Here is a 16,678-nt window from a genome sequence, read left to right on the forward strand (position 1 = left end):
AGCCTTTGAATTCTGATGTCTGCTTCAACAACCAACTCATCATGATCTATCCCTTTCCGGGACTTCCAACTCTGGGGTACATCTCACTCTGGCTTGGGACTGTACGATAATGTTTAGATGATTATTGTTTGGGAAGGGTCTGACAGGGATGTAGCCACAATAACCTGAAAGCCTGAGCTCCCGGCCCTACAGTTCCCTGCAGAAACTACATTTCCCGACATGCGCTGGAGGGCGGGGAAAAGTGCCCATATGTCAGCTCAGACAACTCTCGGCGTGTCACGTGATTTACAAGCCGGAAAGGCCTGAACCAGGAACCGGATGTATTTTGTTGCTCCGGCGGAACGCTGGAGAGATGGTGAGCCTGGGGTGGAGTGCGTGTGTGATTTGAGGGTACCAGGGGTCGGGGCTCTGAGTAAGAGTCTCCTTGGGAGATGGGGTTGGGCTCTCCAAACCCGGATCGCTCTCCACCGCTTGCAGACAGGTGACGAGGCCTGACGTGGCTTTCTAAACCCGAGAGCCACTTTTAGTAAGCCCTCCGTGATTCTGAATGAATGAGAGACTTGGAGTGTAAACCGGCTGCTCCGACCCCCCGCTAGTGCGTGTACACGAGCCGTCTCGCTTGCTGAGCCTTTATTTTTCTCCAGGCCACCGGGACAGACCAAGCAGTAGGATTTGGCCTTGTCGCCGTTAGCTTGATCATCTTCACCTACTACACCACTTGGGTGATTCTCTTGGTATGTGTGCCCCACCCCCACCCCGCTGACCTTCGTTCTGCTCTGGATCTCTAAGCCAGTTTCCTAACGCGACTTAATCAGCGGCTGTGTGCCAGCGTCTGGATGTTTAGCTAGCTCTAATCTCACGAAATCTACACTATGATGCTTGCAGATGGTGTCTACATTTTATAGATGAGGAGGCTAAGACTCAGGGGGAAGGCTATTTCTCAGCCTCTGAACTGCCGCACAGTGAGGCTTTATTTTGTGTTTGTCCTCCTGGTTAGCCAGCAGGTTCCTGGGTGTAGCAGTCGCCAGTGGAGTTTATTAACATCTCAAGTCAATCTCTCTAAGCCTCTCTCTTTAATGTGGGAAATTTTGTTAGTTATTGTTTAAAAGTACATTGTGCTTGGAAAGGGGCATCTTGCAGAATTTGGTATCCTTCAGAGAGAAAAGTTAGGTGGGCTGAAGAGATAGCTTGGTGATGAAGAGGACTGGCTGATTCTCCAGAGGACTGGGGCTCAAGTTCCAGCACCCACATGGCCAGCTACAACCATCTGTAACTCCAGCTCCAGGAGACCCAGCAAAAGTCCCTGGAACGGAACGCCATTGCTGCTTAAGTTGCGTTAGGAGTTAGATTGGAGATACGGGGCTTGGATGAAAGTACACCTGGACTCACAGGCATGATCAAAAAATAAAGACTTCTTTAAAAGACCTAGAGTTCTCAGAAGGCAGAAGAAGGGGGGAGGGGGGCTTGGTGAGGTCAGCCAGGGCCTCAGAAATCAAAAAGGATGGTTTCCAGCACTCACAAGGCCCAGGCAGTATTCAACGATACAGAGACAATATAGTGGGTCTCTTGTTACGATACATATCCACATTTGGGGATGCTATCAAGGTGGGCCCTCGGTATCCAGTGCTGCCAGAGGGAGGTGGGATGGCTTCCCTTTGGGGCTGGGTAAGGTGAGCAATACTCACCAGAGCTCTTGCCCTTGGTGCCAGCCATTCATTGACAGCCAGCATGTCATCCACAAATACTTCCTGCCCCGTGCCTACGCCGTCCTCCTCCCGTTGGCCGCAGGCCTCCTGCTGCTTCTGTTTGTGGGTAAGTCTCCTGATCTGGGGCAGGGTGTCTGGAAGGCAGCATGCTTCCACATGCTGGCACCTGCTGTATATCTGCTTAGACTTTCCTTGTCACCAATGCTCCCTGGGGTTTTCCGTTCCTTCTTAAAGGCCACAGGCAGAAGCCCCTCTAGTGGTGTTCACAGTGTTTCAGGTTCTTGGGACAATGAGGACATGGTTCCCCTTTCTTTCCTGTCTCAGCTTCATCCTCATCTCTTCAATGTTCCTGCGTCAAGTCACCCTGTCATCTCTTACGGCTCTGTGGGTTGGGGACTGTGTCTTTGTTGTTACAGTATTCTAAGCTCTAGCCCAGGAGCCTAAAAAAGTGCTTAGGTTGACTGAGGAACCACATGGCCGACTGATCGCACAGGGCTAGATAGGAGTGCAGGTTAACCTTGCACCATCTTGGTGATGGTTAACTAACCTTCAGTGGCTGTGTGGCCTAGTGAATGACTGCAAAGATGCATCCCCAGGGGGGTTGGTTGGGAGCCTGACCTTGCATGCCTGGCCACCTAGCTTCCACTCCGATCCTCCCAGCCCTTCCTATTCTGTGTATTACAGGATTGTTCATCACCTATGTGATGCTAAAGAGCCAGAAGGTGACCAAGAAGGCTCAGTGAAGGTCCAGCAGGGATGAGGCAGCAGGGGCCTTCTCCATATCTCCTCCAGGAAAGGGACCAAGGGTCACACCCTACAAGACGGTCAAGCTGGCTGCACTGCAGCCCTCTTTGGGACATGGGGCTGTTTTCTTCTCAGTTTGACCACCTGGAGCCCTCTCTTCTCTCTTGGTCATCCTTTTAGAAGCCAAGAGGAAGGCGGGTTGGGAAGCCTCTCACTCACTTCCCTTGGGCTCAGAGGCTGAACATTGCTGGTTGGTCCTGTCCATCTCACAGTCAAAGCTCCCTTGTCCCTTCTGCAGAGTTCTCTTCTCTCACCCCTGTGATCCTGCTACTGTGCTGATGGACTGAGCAGGCCTTCCTGCCTCTCTGTACAAATCCTGTCCCGTCACAAGGCAGCTCTTCCGAGTCTGACACTTCCCAGGCTCCATGAGGGACTCAGGAAGCAAGCCCTGGGGAAAGACTGACAAACCCCAGAACCACAGGGTTACATCCAGGCAGCCACACTAGACCACAACTGGCCTGTTTGGGAAAACTTGCAAATAAATGTTAATTGCGTTGGTGTTTGTCTCTCTGCTGTCCTTGCTCTGGGGAAACTGGCTAGAGGAGGCTCAGATGCTACCAAGTTGTGCAATGAGGGCACCTCAGGTTGTACCTTCGCGATGTCCCTATGTCAGACACGAGGTAAAACTGGAACTGGGATAGATACGATTCTTACTCCAGAAATGTCACAGCCGGAGAATCAGAAGCCTGGCGCATCTGCTAAGGTCTAGTGTAGCCCAGTCTGACATTAAACTACGTAGCTGAGGGTAGCCTTGAACTTCTGATCTTTTTGACTCTGTATCTCCAAGGTTAAGATACCACATGTCATGAGGGCTTTATGCCTGCTAGGCAAGCACTCTTCCTAAGACATCTCCAGCCCCTCATTTCGTATTTAAGAGGCCCCTGGGATGCCTCTCTAGAAGCTTAAGCTTGTGTCCCTTACCCTGGATGTCTACCCCTATCTGGCATCCACACAGCCTGAAAGTGTATCACTTCTCAGGCCCTCTCCAGCCCCTTCTCAGATACAAAACCACCCACCTTCTCTTTGCCTCCCCGCTGACCTTTCCCTTCCACTCTGAGTTTCTTCATCCTGATGGCTTCCCAAAAATACATATCAGGCTGGCTGTGGTAGCGGATCCCTTTAATCCCAGCATTCAGGATTTGGAGGCAGGGGGATTTCTGTGACATCAAGGTCAGCCTGATCTCCAGAGGGAGTTCCGGGACAGCCAGGTCTACACAGAGGAACACAAACATGAAGAAAAAAGGCATATGGGCCTGGAGAGATGTCTCAGCAGCTATTTCAGAGGGCCAGAGTTCAGTCAGAGGTCACATTAAGTGACCACCACCCACAACTCTGGCACCAGAGGACACTCTCCTGGGTGCCACTGGCATCCACACACATATGTGTGGTGATCCATGCCATGGTGAGGAGTTTGAATTCTGTTCCACCGCCAGACGTGTACAAAGATGAAAAGACTTTCTTAAGCCAGCATATCTAAGCATCTTTCTTCTGCTCATTTCTAGTTCTCTGGGTTATCCCTCCCACTGTCCCAAGGCTCTGCTTGCTAGGGACTATCATTACTACAGCCACTGTGGTCTCATGGGGCTCCGCGCTCCCACCCCCTACATCATTCAAATCCACACAGTTCCCAAGTTTGTGCTGGGCACTGAGGCAGGATGTGAGGTCCATGTAGTTCCCACTCTGGTGGCACTCCCAATTCAGGAGGTTTGATGTAATAAACCAATCCATGAGCAAGACAATCTCTGCTCATGCCAAGGGTGATGGGAATAAAGGCCATGTGATCCAGTGTATGGAGGAAGTGCATAGAGTCCTGAAAGGTGGTCCGAAGGATCAAGGCAAGTAAAAGTCCAGACAGGACTGATACCTGGGAGCCCAGGAACGGGAAACCCTGGGGGTGGAAGTTTGCAGCTTGGGTTGAGGGCAAGGAGGGTGTTTGGAGTGAGTCAAGAAAGTGGGGCAGCTGATCCATGCCATGGTGAGGAGTTTGAATTCTGTTCCACCGCCAAGAGAAGTCACTTGATACTTAAAGTATAAGGGTGACATCATCCCATCTATGCTTTTAAAAGATTATGTTGTGTCCCTCTAGCTAGCTCACCAAAAACTTTCTGGTGTCTGCTCCCGCTGTGGCCTCCAGTGGGCGCTTCAATCACACGGAAGAATGCTCTGACTTCTGTACCACCTGGAGATGGTCACTTCTTTCTCTGCTTTTAGCTTCTTTACCTGAGAGACAGTCAATGGGAATTTCATGCCTAAAAAGACCAAAGAAACACGATTTAAGCTACCTGACTCCACAGCCAGTCCTAGAGACGTACGTCCACAGTTCGGGAGGAAATTGAGAGGAGAATCATTTCTCCGGCACCTCCACCAAAACCCGGCGACCCCGCCCAGCCAGAACCGGGATTCAGAGGATGCTACGTCCTCGGAAGTGGGACCCAAGGGCAAAGGCCAGCGTCCCCCTCGCAGATTCCGTGCAAAGCGTGCAACCGCGACAAGAAGGCCTTTTCTCAGGCACCTCAGCCATCGCCAGGAGGCTCGGTCCGACCACGATCAGGATGCAGAGGATCCTACATCCTCGGAGGTGGGACCCGCAGGCAAAGGTCATCGTCCCCCTCGTGCAACCGTGACAAGGCTTTTCCACCAACACCTCAGCCAGGCAGCTCTGAAGAGCCAGGATCAGAATTCTGAGTATGCTGCATCCTTGGAGGTGGAACCTGCAGGCAAAGGCAAGCGCCCCTTTCAAAGATTGGACACAGTGGTAACAAGAGCGTCGCGATTGGTCGTTCGCCATGCAGAGGCGGGGCCTGATTCCTGCATCTGGGCCTCCGAGACACCGCCAAAGCCAGAGAAGCGGCACCTGGGGGCGATGGCCACACCAAGCCTTAGGTCCCACGAGGTAGGTGCGGACCAGAGAGGGGACAAGAAAGGGAAGGGTGAAAGTCTGGCCATTATCTTGGCCAGAGGCTTGAACACGTTCCCCGCCCCCCGTCTCTGCTCTGGGAAGATCAAGACACGCCCCACGGAGGTATGAAAGTGGGTAGCGATCTGGTGGGTGTCCCCCGGAGGTCTTCCTCAGTTTCCTCATCAGGAAAATTTGGATGATGAGATAAATTCCGTAAGGCTCCATAAGGACCTCAAGCGCTCAGCTTTGTACACAGGATGGGTCTCCACTAGGAATGGGTGAGCTGGTATGACTTCAGCTTCCATTTGACCCTTCTTGCTAGCACAGAGAAGCACAGCATAGAAGAGGAAACAGGGAAGAGTGAATCTCCCAGCATCCCAGAGCCTGCTAGCAAGGCTTCTTGTGAAGGCAGCTCAGACGCAACAGTAGCAGCTAACATGTAACAGAGGAGATAATAAGGCTGGGTCTGACCTAAGGTCATGCAGCCTCTGGGAGTCATCAGATGCACCTGGGATTGACAGCAGAAGGCTGTCTCCACTCCATTTGCATACCATTTGCAGGTGGTTTGGGCCCCTCAAACACTGGGACCATAGCTATAGTGTTTGCCCTGTATTTTATGGTCAGGGAAGGTGAAGCAGAGAAAGATAAGCAGAAGATCCCTAATAGGTGGAAGTAGGATTTGAACCCATGCATTTCCCTTCTGAAATACTGCCACATGCTTCTTTGTTTCTTGTGCCTCTTCCCATCAGATCCCGGCCCACTCCCAGGAGGCTGGAAACAAGTCCATTTCCTCAGGGAGCCGCCGAGGCCTTCTTTGGCCCCTCCGAGCCAGGCAGTCTAGAGTTGGCCTGTTTGAGGTCGGTCCAGGACATGAACTGCATAGAATGACACGAATGATGCAGGAAGGGCTGTGGGCTGCCACCCAGGTCTCCAAGAACAACCCACCCATGGTGAATGGCCCATCCTGTCTCAGACACCTCAAACCTAGCTGGCAGTCTATCTCACTAAAAGGTTGACACTGGGAATCAGAGAGGCCTACCAAGAAGAGGGAGGCAGGGATTTGTGTCAGGAAGCAGAAATTCTGGGTTGAGAAGCTGGAAGGGAAGTCCAGGAGGTCTGAGGGACACCCTGCTTAAAGTGGTGGATGTATGGCCTCTGTCTCTCTGGGCCTCAAGTACCCCTATCTGTATAATGGATGAAGCCCCTGGGCCCTACCAGCTTGAATGGTTAAGAAGGGACCCCCCCCACCCTCACCATGCCCAATCCAGTCCATCCTCCCTGGAGCCTGTCAGGCTGGGGCCAAGCTGGCTCAGCAGAAAGCATCACCCAGCTGCCAACTCAGCAGCCCAGTCGGCTGGGGAGCCTGTATGTTGTCTGCGTGTGTGCACGTATGCACAGTTGAAATACAAGATCTGGAGGGGGTTCTCTGGAACACAGCCTGACCCTCATCACCTGCAGGAAGTCTCCTCAGGCTCCTCAGGACTGAACACAGCCTGGAGATACAGCTGCCTACAGAGCTGGCTGTTGTAGCCTGCCTCTGGCCTCCAGGGCGCTTCCAGAATGGGGTTTCTCCTCTCCACACACCTTCAGATTTCCACTCAGAGGTCACCTGCCCTGAGCACCCTTCCCCTGTCAGACTCTCCGAGGCTCTCCCCTGGTATCACTGGCCCCTTTCAGGAGGATGCAATCTGGCTGTACACAGCCTGAATGAGTATTTGAAAGTATGCACCAGGTTTGAAGTTGGTGCCTGGTCCTGAAGATCCAGATGTGGGTGATAACGCCCATGGGGCCCTGCCTTAGGTTATCCCCATCCTTCCTCCAGCCCTGGGTGAACCAGAATCTCAAGCGCCCAATTTAAGCTAACAAGACTTGTCAGGTCCCTGTTTGCTAAAGGAAAGGGCAAAGCCCCGTGCTGAACACACAAACTAGGTAGGCCATAGCAGATCCAGACTTTCTCTGAAACCCATTACCAACCCCTGCAGGGACCTACTACCCAGAAGGATTACCTGGAAGTCATGACCCAAGTTCACGAAGAGGTAGGAAGTCCCTAAGTGGTGGGGAGTCTTTGCTTTAGCTCCCCCGTCCTCAGCTGTGATTGGGAGTGATGACTAGTTCCCAGGACCTTAGCTGGGTTGACGCTCCCTAGCCAGACCCAGCTGCATGCACCTGGACCCTGGGCCCACAAGGGTGGACTCGCTTGGGCCACTTTCTCCCCTACAGGGCTTCGAGCTGGGCACCTTGGCTGGCCCGGCTTTTGCACGGCTGAGGCAATCCATTGGCCTGACTGAAGAGGACTACCAGGCTACTCTTGGCCCTGGTGATCCCTACCTTCAATTCTTCAGCACCTCCAAAAGCAAGGCCAGCTTCTTCCTGACGTAAGCTTGTAGCAAGGATGGGGCAGGATTGGGGCTCCGTTCCAGGCTGGCAGGATGGCCTTGGGGAGAGAGGGTCAGGGCCAGAGGAAGGTGGGATGAAGCAAGGGGGCGAGGTAGCCAGACACATCCATCCTGTGCAAAAGCGGGAGCAAGAGACTTGGTGGGAACCATTCCTGCCAAGTCTGGACAGTGAATGACCTCTGTTCCCACCTGTAGCCACGACCAGCGCTTCTTTGTGAAGACCCAACGGCGCCACGAAGTGCAGGTGCTGCTTGCCCACCTGCCCCGCTACGTGGAGCACCTGCAGCAGTACCCACACTCCCTGCTGGCACGGTTGCTGGGTACGCGGCGGGGGGTGGGGGTGGGAGGCGGGGAGAGGGGGGCAGGTCTTAAATTGCAGAGTGACTGGGGAGGGCGGATCCTGGGGCGGGGCCCAAAGGGACCATGTCGGGATTGGAGAGTCTGGCCCTGTTTCAGGCTGGGCTGGGACTTCACCCAGGCTATGTCTGTGGTGCTGGAGACACCGCGGTGCGGGAGACACCCGATTGAGAAGGGAATCTAGGGGTGGAACCTGGAGGGACAGGCTCAGGTACTCGGTGGGTCTTGAGAAAGATGCGAAACCTGGCTCCGGGATTGTGCAGTTAGAGATACCTTCTCGTCTTTCAGGCATATACAGTCTGCGGGTAGCTCAGGGGAAAAAGGTGAGTGTAGCAGAGGCGAGGTGGCTCAGCAGTGGGGGCTGCTGGAGGGTGAGCTCGGGCTTCCCTCACTCCTGACCCATGTTACACCCAGAAGTACTTCATCATCATGCAGTGCATCTTCTACCCTACCAGCCGCATCTCTGAGAGGTGAGTCCGGCCGAGTGGATACAGGGTTCCAGTTTCACAGGAAAGGTGCAGGCTGAGACACCGATCCTTATCCAGTAGACCGCCAAACAGACCCAGGAAGAACAGATCTTTTGAGCGGCTGGCCGGTACTTGGGGATCAAAACCAGTGCTTTCGTACAGGCTAGGCTCACCACTGAGCCATCTTTCCCTCCCCCCCCCCCAGAGCTTTATTTTATTTTAGTTTGAAATAGTCTCCATAGTCCAGATTAGATACCAACTTTCTACCCTGTTGTCTATTCCCAGTACTGGAATTCTGGGTCATCACACCGGGCTAACCACCCCCATTTTATAGTTGAGAAACTGAAGAAGGCTAATGGATTCAAGGAAAGGGACAGGTGGGATGGTTCAGTCAGAAAAGGTGCTTGCGGCCAAGCCTGAGGACCCAGTTCAGTCCCCAGGACCCGCATGATGAAACAAGAGAACCAGCTCTTTCAGGAACGGTGCTCTCAACCGTTTAGTTATTTAGAAATAACTAAATGGAGCTAGAGTTGGAGAACAAACCCAACCTGCTGGTAGGATCCTCCCCTGGCAGACAAGATACTGAGACAGGCAAGTAGGGCTGATACCTAGGTTGGGCTTGTAAAGGCCTGAGTTCAAATCCTTGTTCTGTTCTTTGCATACCTTGCGACACAGGCAAATTACTGTTTGAGCCTCTGTTTCTCCATCTCTAACATGAGAACACAGTCTAGAAGGGTGCTGAGGTTGGAGGTAAATCCATGGTGACTTAGCCCATACAGGAGCAACCACACCCGGGAAGTCCTTGAATCCAGTGACTGCTGTGTATATCCTACCTCCCAGGTATGACATCAAGGGCTGCAACGTAAGCCGCTGGGTAGATCCAGCTCCTGAGGGCAGCCCCCTTGTCTTGGTGCTGAAGGACCTCAACTTTCAAGAAAAGACCATGAGATTGGGTGAGTTACGTGCTCACTGCCTAGTCCTCTCCAGGGTGACGTTTGGAAGAAGGGTCCCCTCTACCCAAATTCTTCACAGCCCAGGACTCAAATCCTGGGTCCAGATTTATGCAAGTGGGGGGTGCAAGACAGATTATAGAATGGGGATGATCATGCCATTCACACTTCTGGGGCAAGCACAGGCATGTGGTGGGGACTCAGGTGGGTTGTGGTGGTCCCCACAGGAGCCCAGCGGAGCTGGTTCCTCCGGCAGATGGAGCTAGACACCGCCTTCCTGCGGGAGGTGAATGTACTGGATTACAGCCTCCTGGTGGCCATCCAGTTTCTCCACGAAGATGAGAAGGGCGATCACCACTCCGTCTTCAGCACCTTCAAGTGAGCTTTGCCTCCAGATGTAATGGCAAGGATGGGTGGGGCGGGCGAGGTAGGCACGAGGTAAGAGACTACTTTCCCTCTTGTGGCGTGGCATAGGCTTACAGGCTGGGAAGTACTGTGTGTGTGTGTGTGTGTATGTGTGTACATGTGTGTATGCTTAAAGGCTGGGGAGTACTGTGTGTGTTTGTATGTGTGTATGTGTATGTACACATGTATGCAAGCTTGGCTGCTAGAGGTAAGGGGCCCAGATGGGCTAGGAGAGGACAGAACTGAAGGAGTCTAACTGGACAAGGCCTTCTAATGATAGATTGAGCCTTCTGCCCTATTCTCTGGCAGGACATATGGCGCAGGTTTCTGTGCAGTGACAAAACCCATTTACTTTTGTGCCCTCTGACCCCTGAAGTCATCACCAGCACCACCACCACTGTGTACTCTATGTTATGTAGAAGAACTGTCACTCCCACTATGCTGGCCATGGCCCTCACTGAGACCATGCATTGACTCTTGACCATGAAGGCTCAGAGAAGGGAAGGGAAGCCAAAGGACTCTGCTCTAATTACACTTCTCCAAGGCACACCCCTGGGGTTGACCAGTAAGCCCATTTACGACTTCATGCCTGCCAGATGTGCCCTAAAGCACACCTTTAATCCCAGCACCCAGGAAACAGAGGCAGGTAGATCTCTAAATTCAAGGTCAGCCAGAGCTACATATAATGAGACCCTGCTCAAACAACACCAACTCAAAACTCAAGCGTATTGGTCTCGTGTAGGACAGAGAAAGTTAGGGATGAGGGTGGCCTCGGCTCTCAGGCAGTTTCTATTCCTGCTCCATCTATGGAAGAGGCCTTTGGCCTGGAGGAGACTTGAGTAGGATACAGTGATGGCTCCCCACACAGTCACAGCCCAGCCACGTCTGGATCAGATGGTGAAGTGTCTGCCATGGTATAGGATCGCGGAAGCTCAGCTTTTACCCGCTGCTGATGCGTAGCGCAGAGCACTGCTGTCATTGGTCCAGTAAGTTCCAGTTTGTACAGAATCGTCATCATGTTGAAATATTTCCCAACAGGCTTTTCATCGCTGCCCCACACACTTCCTCTGGAAGCTTAGGCTCTTCTGCCACTGTTTTTTGATTAGTTGAGACTGTAGCGGGGCTTGTCTCTCATTGGCTGACTTATTTTCTAGAGCCTGCCCCTCCCGTGATTGGCATAAAGAAAGCCCTATAGCAGTGGTTCTCAACCTGTGGCTCTCGATCCCTTTAGGGGTTGCATATAAAAGCAAATATTTCCATTACGATTCAGAACAGTAGCAGAATTACAGTTATGAAGCAGCAATGAAATAATTCTATGGTTGGGGTCACCACAATACGAGGAACTGTAGCGTCCCCTGCAGGATGAGGTAGAGAAACTGAACTTGCTTCAGCTGGCTGGGATTTGGTGGTCAGGAACTTGCCCCCAAGAATACACTTGAGGGAAATCACAGCGCTACAAACTGGGATTGTTAGGCTCCTCGTTCACAGTTCTTCATCTCTGCGACCCTAAGGCTTCTAGGATGAGGTTATCCCACAAACCTGACCAAGGCCAGGTCCACTTGACCCAAATGCTCCAGATCGGCCCTCCCCAACAGAAATAAAATTCAATTCAGAATATCCAGAGTCCTATGTCCCATTCATAGGCACTGGCCACAAGTCACTGCTGAGTCTTTGAAATATAAAATGACTCCCCCACCCCCCATACCCTCATTTACAAAGGTTTGGGTGTTTGTTTGTTTGTTTGTTTGTTTGTTTTTTAAAAGAGGGCTGGAGTTGTTGCTCAGTTGTTAGAGTGCTTACCCAGCATGCACCACGGCCTGGGTTCTATAGAACCATATAGACTGCCCTGGGTGCCCCACACCTGTAATCCTCAGACTATTTAAAAAAAAAAAAAAAGAAGAAGAAATAGGTAAGATTAATCCTAATATTATACACTCTCTGCTGACAGAAGTGGTACACGCCTATAATCCCAGCATTTAGGAGGTGAGGCAGGATGATCAGAATTCAAGATCATTTTTGGCTGCACAGCAAGTTCAAGACCAGTGTGAGCTACTTGCATTGAAACCCTGTCTCAAAAGCAAACAGAAGTCAGGAAGGTGGCTCACATCTTTAATCTCAGCACTTGGGAGGCAGAAACAGACAGGTAGATTTCTGTGAGTTCGAGGCCAGTCTGGTCTACAAAATGAGTTCCAAAATAGCCAAGACTGTTACACAGAAGAACCCTGTCTCAAAAAAAACCAAACCAAACCAACAACAACAGCAAAAGCAAATTAATAATAATAATAATAATATTGAGTCAATACATTTGACTATTTTAATCTTATCAACCTAAAAGTTGAGGAGATTGTTTGCTTTATCTTCAACACTGCCCTTTTTAAAGATTTTATTTCTAAATTACATGTGCATGCGCATGAGTGCGCTGTTTGCTCTCATGACCAAACGATGGTGATAAGTTACCGCCAGTTTTGAGGGGCTCTCTGCTGGGAGCTAACTACAAGAGCTAAAAGATGGTGGAGCCATCTGTCTCTTTAGCCAAGCCCTCACTATTGACTTTGAAGTTCAGTTTATATTGGAGCCTGCCATTTCTCATAACACTGGCTAGATTTCCCGGGCTCCGCAGCCACTTGTGGCTCGAGACTGTCGATTCCTTTATTCCTCAGCCCCCTAACGTACCTAGCTCACTTGTACTCTCTGGCTGGGATGCGACAGCTTTATCCTATTCCCATACCTAGGTCCATACAAGGTGCGTCGACGTCGAAGGGAACGGGGGACCAGAACTGCCGGATACTGCCCGACCTTCCCAATGCCCTCCATATCTTGGACGGGCCAGACCAACGCTATTTTCTGGGCTTAGTGGATTTGACTACCGTGTATGGGTTTCGCAAACGGCTGGAACATCTGTGGAAGATGGTACGCTATCCAGGGCAGAGCGTCTCCACTGTCAGCCCGGCTCACTATGCCCGTCGCCTCTGTCGGTGGGCAGAGGTGCACACAGAGTGACTCTCACCTGTCTGCCTTCTTCCCTTATGGACAATGCGCCCGCAACTATTCTCCAGCTGTACCCAGGGAGCTAGCCTGCAGTTCATCCTACCAGCCACCAGAGGGAAGCACCCTCATAACTAATGCTGTGAAGACTCAGCCCCATTCGGTGACGGTGCTGTACCCTGCATAGAGCAAGGACCCTGACCCCAACCCTTAGCTCATTTACTATTAAAAAATGTTGATATTCTCTTTTTACAGACCACGAAATGGAGGTTCACGGAATGAAGGGGATGAGCAATACCACCTAGCAATAAATGCTGGAACCAGCTTACACCATGACTTGGGCCTGGGGCCCAAGTTCCTATACCCCTAGCCTCACACTATGGAGAAGGGGGAAGGGAGGGGGCACCCTTGTTCCAATGGGGAAACAAGCCCAAAAGTTTAAGGTGCAGGTTAGGAGCAAGATCAGTCCAAAATTCTAGGCTTTTCAATTCCCAGCTCTGGAACGGCTTCATCATGCCCCTCTGAGAGGCAGGTGGGTATCAGTGAGGCAGAAGCGGGCTTCTTGGAGTTGGTCTAGCAGGGAGTCCCTCAAGGGTCTGTTGATCTTGAGTGACCTCTCAGTCAAATGGGGAAGCCTCAGTGGCCAACCCAGTGGTTCTGGGCTAGCCTACAGTAACCCCAACCATCTCTCTTCCTGTCTCTGGGAAACCAGCCACAGCCTCTGACTCCAGTCTGATCTAATTGTGCTCAGTGACATTTTCTTTCAAGGTGTTCTAGAACCTGGCTGTGTTTCCAGGGCATGGTGCTGCCTCCCTGCCCCTCCCTCTGCGATGTAATGTGACAAATGGAAAGAAGGGACACAGGCCTCAGGGACACAGAAGACACTGACTGTGCAGATTGTCCTGATAGCCCAGGTTATCAGCTGGGATCACACAGCTTTGGAGAGAAGCCTGGGGCCTAAGTCCTGGTGAAAGGACCCATTACCAAAGCATCTCACCGGTCATGGCAGGAGAGAAGGGTGCCTTACTTTCTAGGCCGAGACCAGAAGGGTCATTCATGTCCCTGTTGGGTCCCAGGGCAAGGGCACAGTGAAGGTCCTGGAATTTGGGAAAAAGGGAACATCTTAGCAAGAAGTAGGGTTGTGTTAATCCCAGTACTTGGGAGGCAGAGGCAGGCAGATTTCTGAGTTCGAGGCCAACCTGGTCTACAAAGTGAGTTCCAGGACAGCCAGGGCTACACAGAGAAACCCTGTCTCGAAAAAACAAANAAANAAAAAAAAAAAAAAGAAGAAGAAGAAGTAGGGTTGTGGGGCCACTGGGGAGGGGGTGAGAGATGTGCCCCAAGACTGATCAGCCAGGACCCTGGAAAAGCATCTTTTTTTTTTAAAGATTTATTTATTATATGTAAGTACACTGTCACTGTCTTCAGACACACCAGAAGAAGGTGTCAGATCATTACAGATGGTTGTGAGCCACCATGTGGTTTCTGGGATTTGAATTCAGGACCTTCGGAAGAACGGTGCTCTTAAGGTGCTCTTAACCACTGAGCCATCTCTCCAGCCTGGAAAAGCATCTTAATAGCTCTATTCTACTAACCCACCAGATATGGCCGGACTTTGAAAAGTGGCTAATGGGGTGGGAGTTGGGGAGGGTGAGCCTGAGAGCAGGGGAGGGCTGGTTGCAGAAGAGGCTGCCCTCAGATGACCATTCCAGGAATTATCATTTTCTATCAGGACACATGGCCTGTTCTGAGTATTCTTGGGTGATTTCTCTGTGCTGGCACACCTGCAGGAATTCTTCTTGGTTGGCAAGATTATGTTCATCTTCTGATGCCACCCAGAGGTGTCCAGCCAGGGACATAGGAAGGTAGCAGGGAGACAAAGTAGGACCTGGGGTCTGCTGCCACATCTTCTGGGGTCTGGCTCCCATGGGACTGACCCTGAACTCAGAGCCCTGAAGTCCCCACAAAGGTGACAACTCTCCCTGCAACCAGGAACCCTGGCAGGGTCTGAGGCTATGAGGGAAGTCACCTGAGACCTCAGAGACCCAGCAGCAGTCCTGGCTCGCTCATCTCATTTTGTTCCTGTCGGGTTTCACGTGGGTGGTGAAGGCGACTTGAGAATGTCACCAGACAGATGAGTCTAATGGGCACATGGGCATGAGAACCAGGGAAGTGATTCAGAGTAATTCCACAGTGCCCTTCTGGGAAGGGTGTGGCTAATGCCTGTAACCCCAGCATTTGTGAGGTTCAGACAGAAGGATCCCGGGCTAGCCTGGACTGTGCGTGACACACACTAGGGCCATGTGGGTAGAGGGATTAAGAGTTGAAGAGCTGCCTATCATTGACCTGTTGTGTGTCTTTGGCGCTGTTTTCTTTTCTTTTAGATTAATGTTGTGGGAAAGGGACGCCTACTGTGGGCAGTGCCACCCCAGGCAGGTGGTCTAGGTAATTATAAGAAAGGTAGTTGAATGTGAGGCTAGTGAGCAGCACTTTTCCATGGCCCCCCTCCTCCGTGCCCTCTGCTCCAGTTCCTGTCCCTAGGCTCCAGCCCTGACTTACCTCAGTGATGGACTGTGATGTGGGAGTTGTAGACTGAAATAAAACCTTTCCCTCACGTTGTATTCGGTCATAGTGTCTGTCACAGAAACAGAAAGCTACATAGAAAGATCCTGTCTGGAATTATAACTTGCAGTGTGCCGTTCATGTTGGCAAGGGTCTTTGAGCTGAGAGATAAGGAGTCCCACTAGGAAAGTGACTAGAGAATGCAGCCAGTGGAAGGTCCTGAGGCAGGAATGCACTTGATGTGATAGGTCAGAAGGTAGCCGAAAGGGAGGGATTCCATCTGAATCCTAAGAGGATCACAGGCAGGGGGATGGCCACAGGAACCAAGCAGAAGTACGATTTCTCACTGGGACAGGGATATTTTTCCCACTTAACAGAGAAGAAAGGTGGGGGTCGGGGGAGGGACCTGCCTCAGGCATAGGCTGCATTGACATAATCAATACAAAGTGGCTGTATTAAAAACAGCCTGCTGGGCAGTGGTGGCATACACCTTGAATTCCAGTACTTGGGAGGCAGAGGCAGGCTGATCTCTGTGAGTCCAAGGCCTACAGAGCAAGTTCCAGGACAGCCAGGGCTACACAGAGAAACCCTGTCTTGAAAAACCAAAACCAAATCAAACCACCACCAACAAAACTACCTGAGCCACTGATCCCAGCTCCCAATTCTCTAGCAGAGATAGCGGGATCTCGGTGAGTTTGAAGCCTGCCTGAAAAATGTGAGATCCTGCCTCAAAAACATGTTTCTTCATTGCCTATCTGAAATTCATACTCAAGTTTACATCTTGTACTTCATTTGAGCTGACACCCCAACAACCATCCTGAAACTCAGGGCTGCTTAATTTGAAGCCTTTGCTTCATTTCCTATCCCCTGTCACTTCCCGGGTAATTTCAGAAATGGAGAACCTCAATTCTCCACGGCCAGTAGCCATCACACGGGTGGCTCTCTTACAGTCTTCCTTCCAATCACACAAGGACTAGAGTGGGAAGACAAACTAGACAGGCCCCGCCCTCGACGTCGAGACCTCGCCCCCAGCCCGGAGGTCTCCGAGACAGCCACGCGCCGCCCGCCGGCGCTGCGCAGGCCCCGCCCCTTGAGCGCAAAGCCTCCGCCCCTCCCGGAGGCCCCGCCCATGCCCCCGGCTGCGCTG

At 51.7% G+C, this 16,678-nt stretch overlaps 2 protein-coding genes across 3 annotated transcripts; both read left to right on the forward strand.

Moving 5' to 3' along the window:
- The first annotated feature begins 297 nt into the window (after positions 1-297).
- Positions 298-3,009, forward strand: Dpm2 (dolichyl-phosphate mannosyltransferase subunit 2, regulatory). Its single transcript, XM_021155773.2, has 4 exons — positions 298-355; positions 645-734; positions 1,710-1,812; positions 2,391-3,009. The coding sequence occupies exons 1-4, from the start codon at positions 353-355 to the stop codon at positions 2,447-2,449; spliced, it is 255 nt and encodes an 84-aa protein (XP_021011432.1). The 5' UTR covers positions 298-352; the 3' UTR covers positions 2,450-3,009.
- Positions 3,010-5,232: 2,223 nt separating this feature from the next.
- Positions 5,233-13,225, forward strand: Pip5kl1 (phosphatidylinositol-4-phosphate 5-kinase like 1). 2 transcript variants are annotated; one of them, XM_021155842.2, is made up of 10 exons: positions 5,233-5,403; positions 6,159-6,359; positions 7,392-7,445; positions 7,630-7,784; positions 8,001-8,125; positions 8,451-8,485; positions 8,577-8,632; positions 9,470-9,582; positions 9,807-9,957; positions 12,717-13,225. In XM_021155842.2, the coding sequence occupies exons 1-10, from the start codon at positions 5,374-5,376 to the stop codon at positions 12,982-12,984; spliced, it is 1,188 nt and encodes a 395-aa protein (XP_021011501.2). In that variant the 5' UTR covers positions 5,233-5,373; the 3' UTR covers positions 12,985-13,225. The 2 variants fall into 2 exon arrangements, with proteins under 2 accessions (XP_021011501.2, XP_029325709.1); XM_029469849.1 differs by lacking the exon at positions 7,392-7,445 and having other exon boundaries at positions 5,334-5,403; positions 6,159-6,266; positions 12,717-13,180.
- The last annotated feature ends 3,453 nt before the right edge of the window (positions 13,226-16,678 follow it).

Source organism: Mus caroli, chromosome 2 (genome assembly GCF_900094665.2).
Source record: "Mus caroli chromosome 2, CAROLI_EIJ_v1.1, whole genome shotgun sequence".
In the NCBI taxonomy this organism is placed as follows: Eukaryota; Metazoa; Chordata; class Mammalia; order Rodentia; family Muridae; genus Mus; species Mus caroli.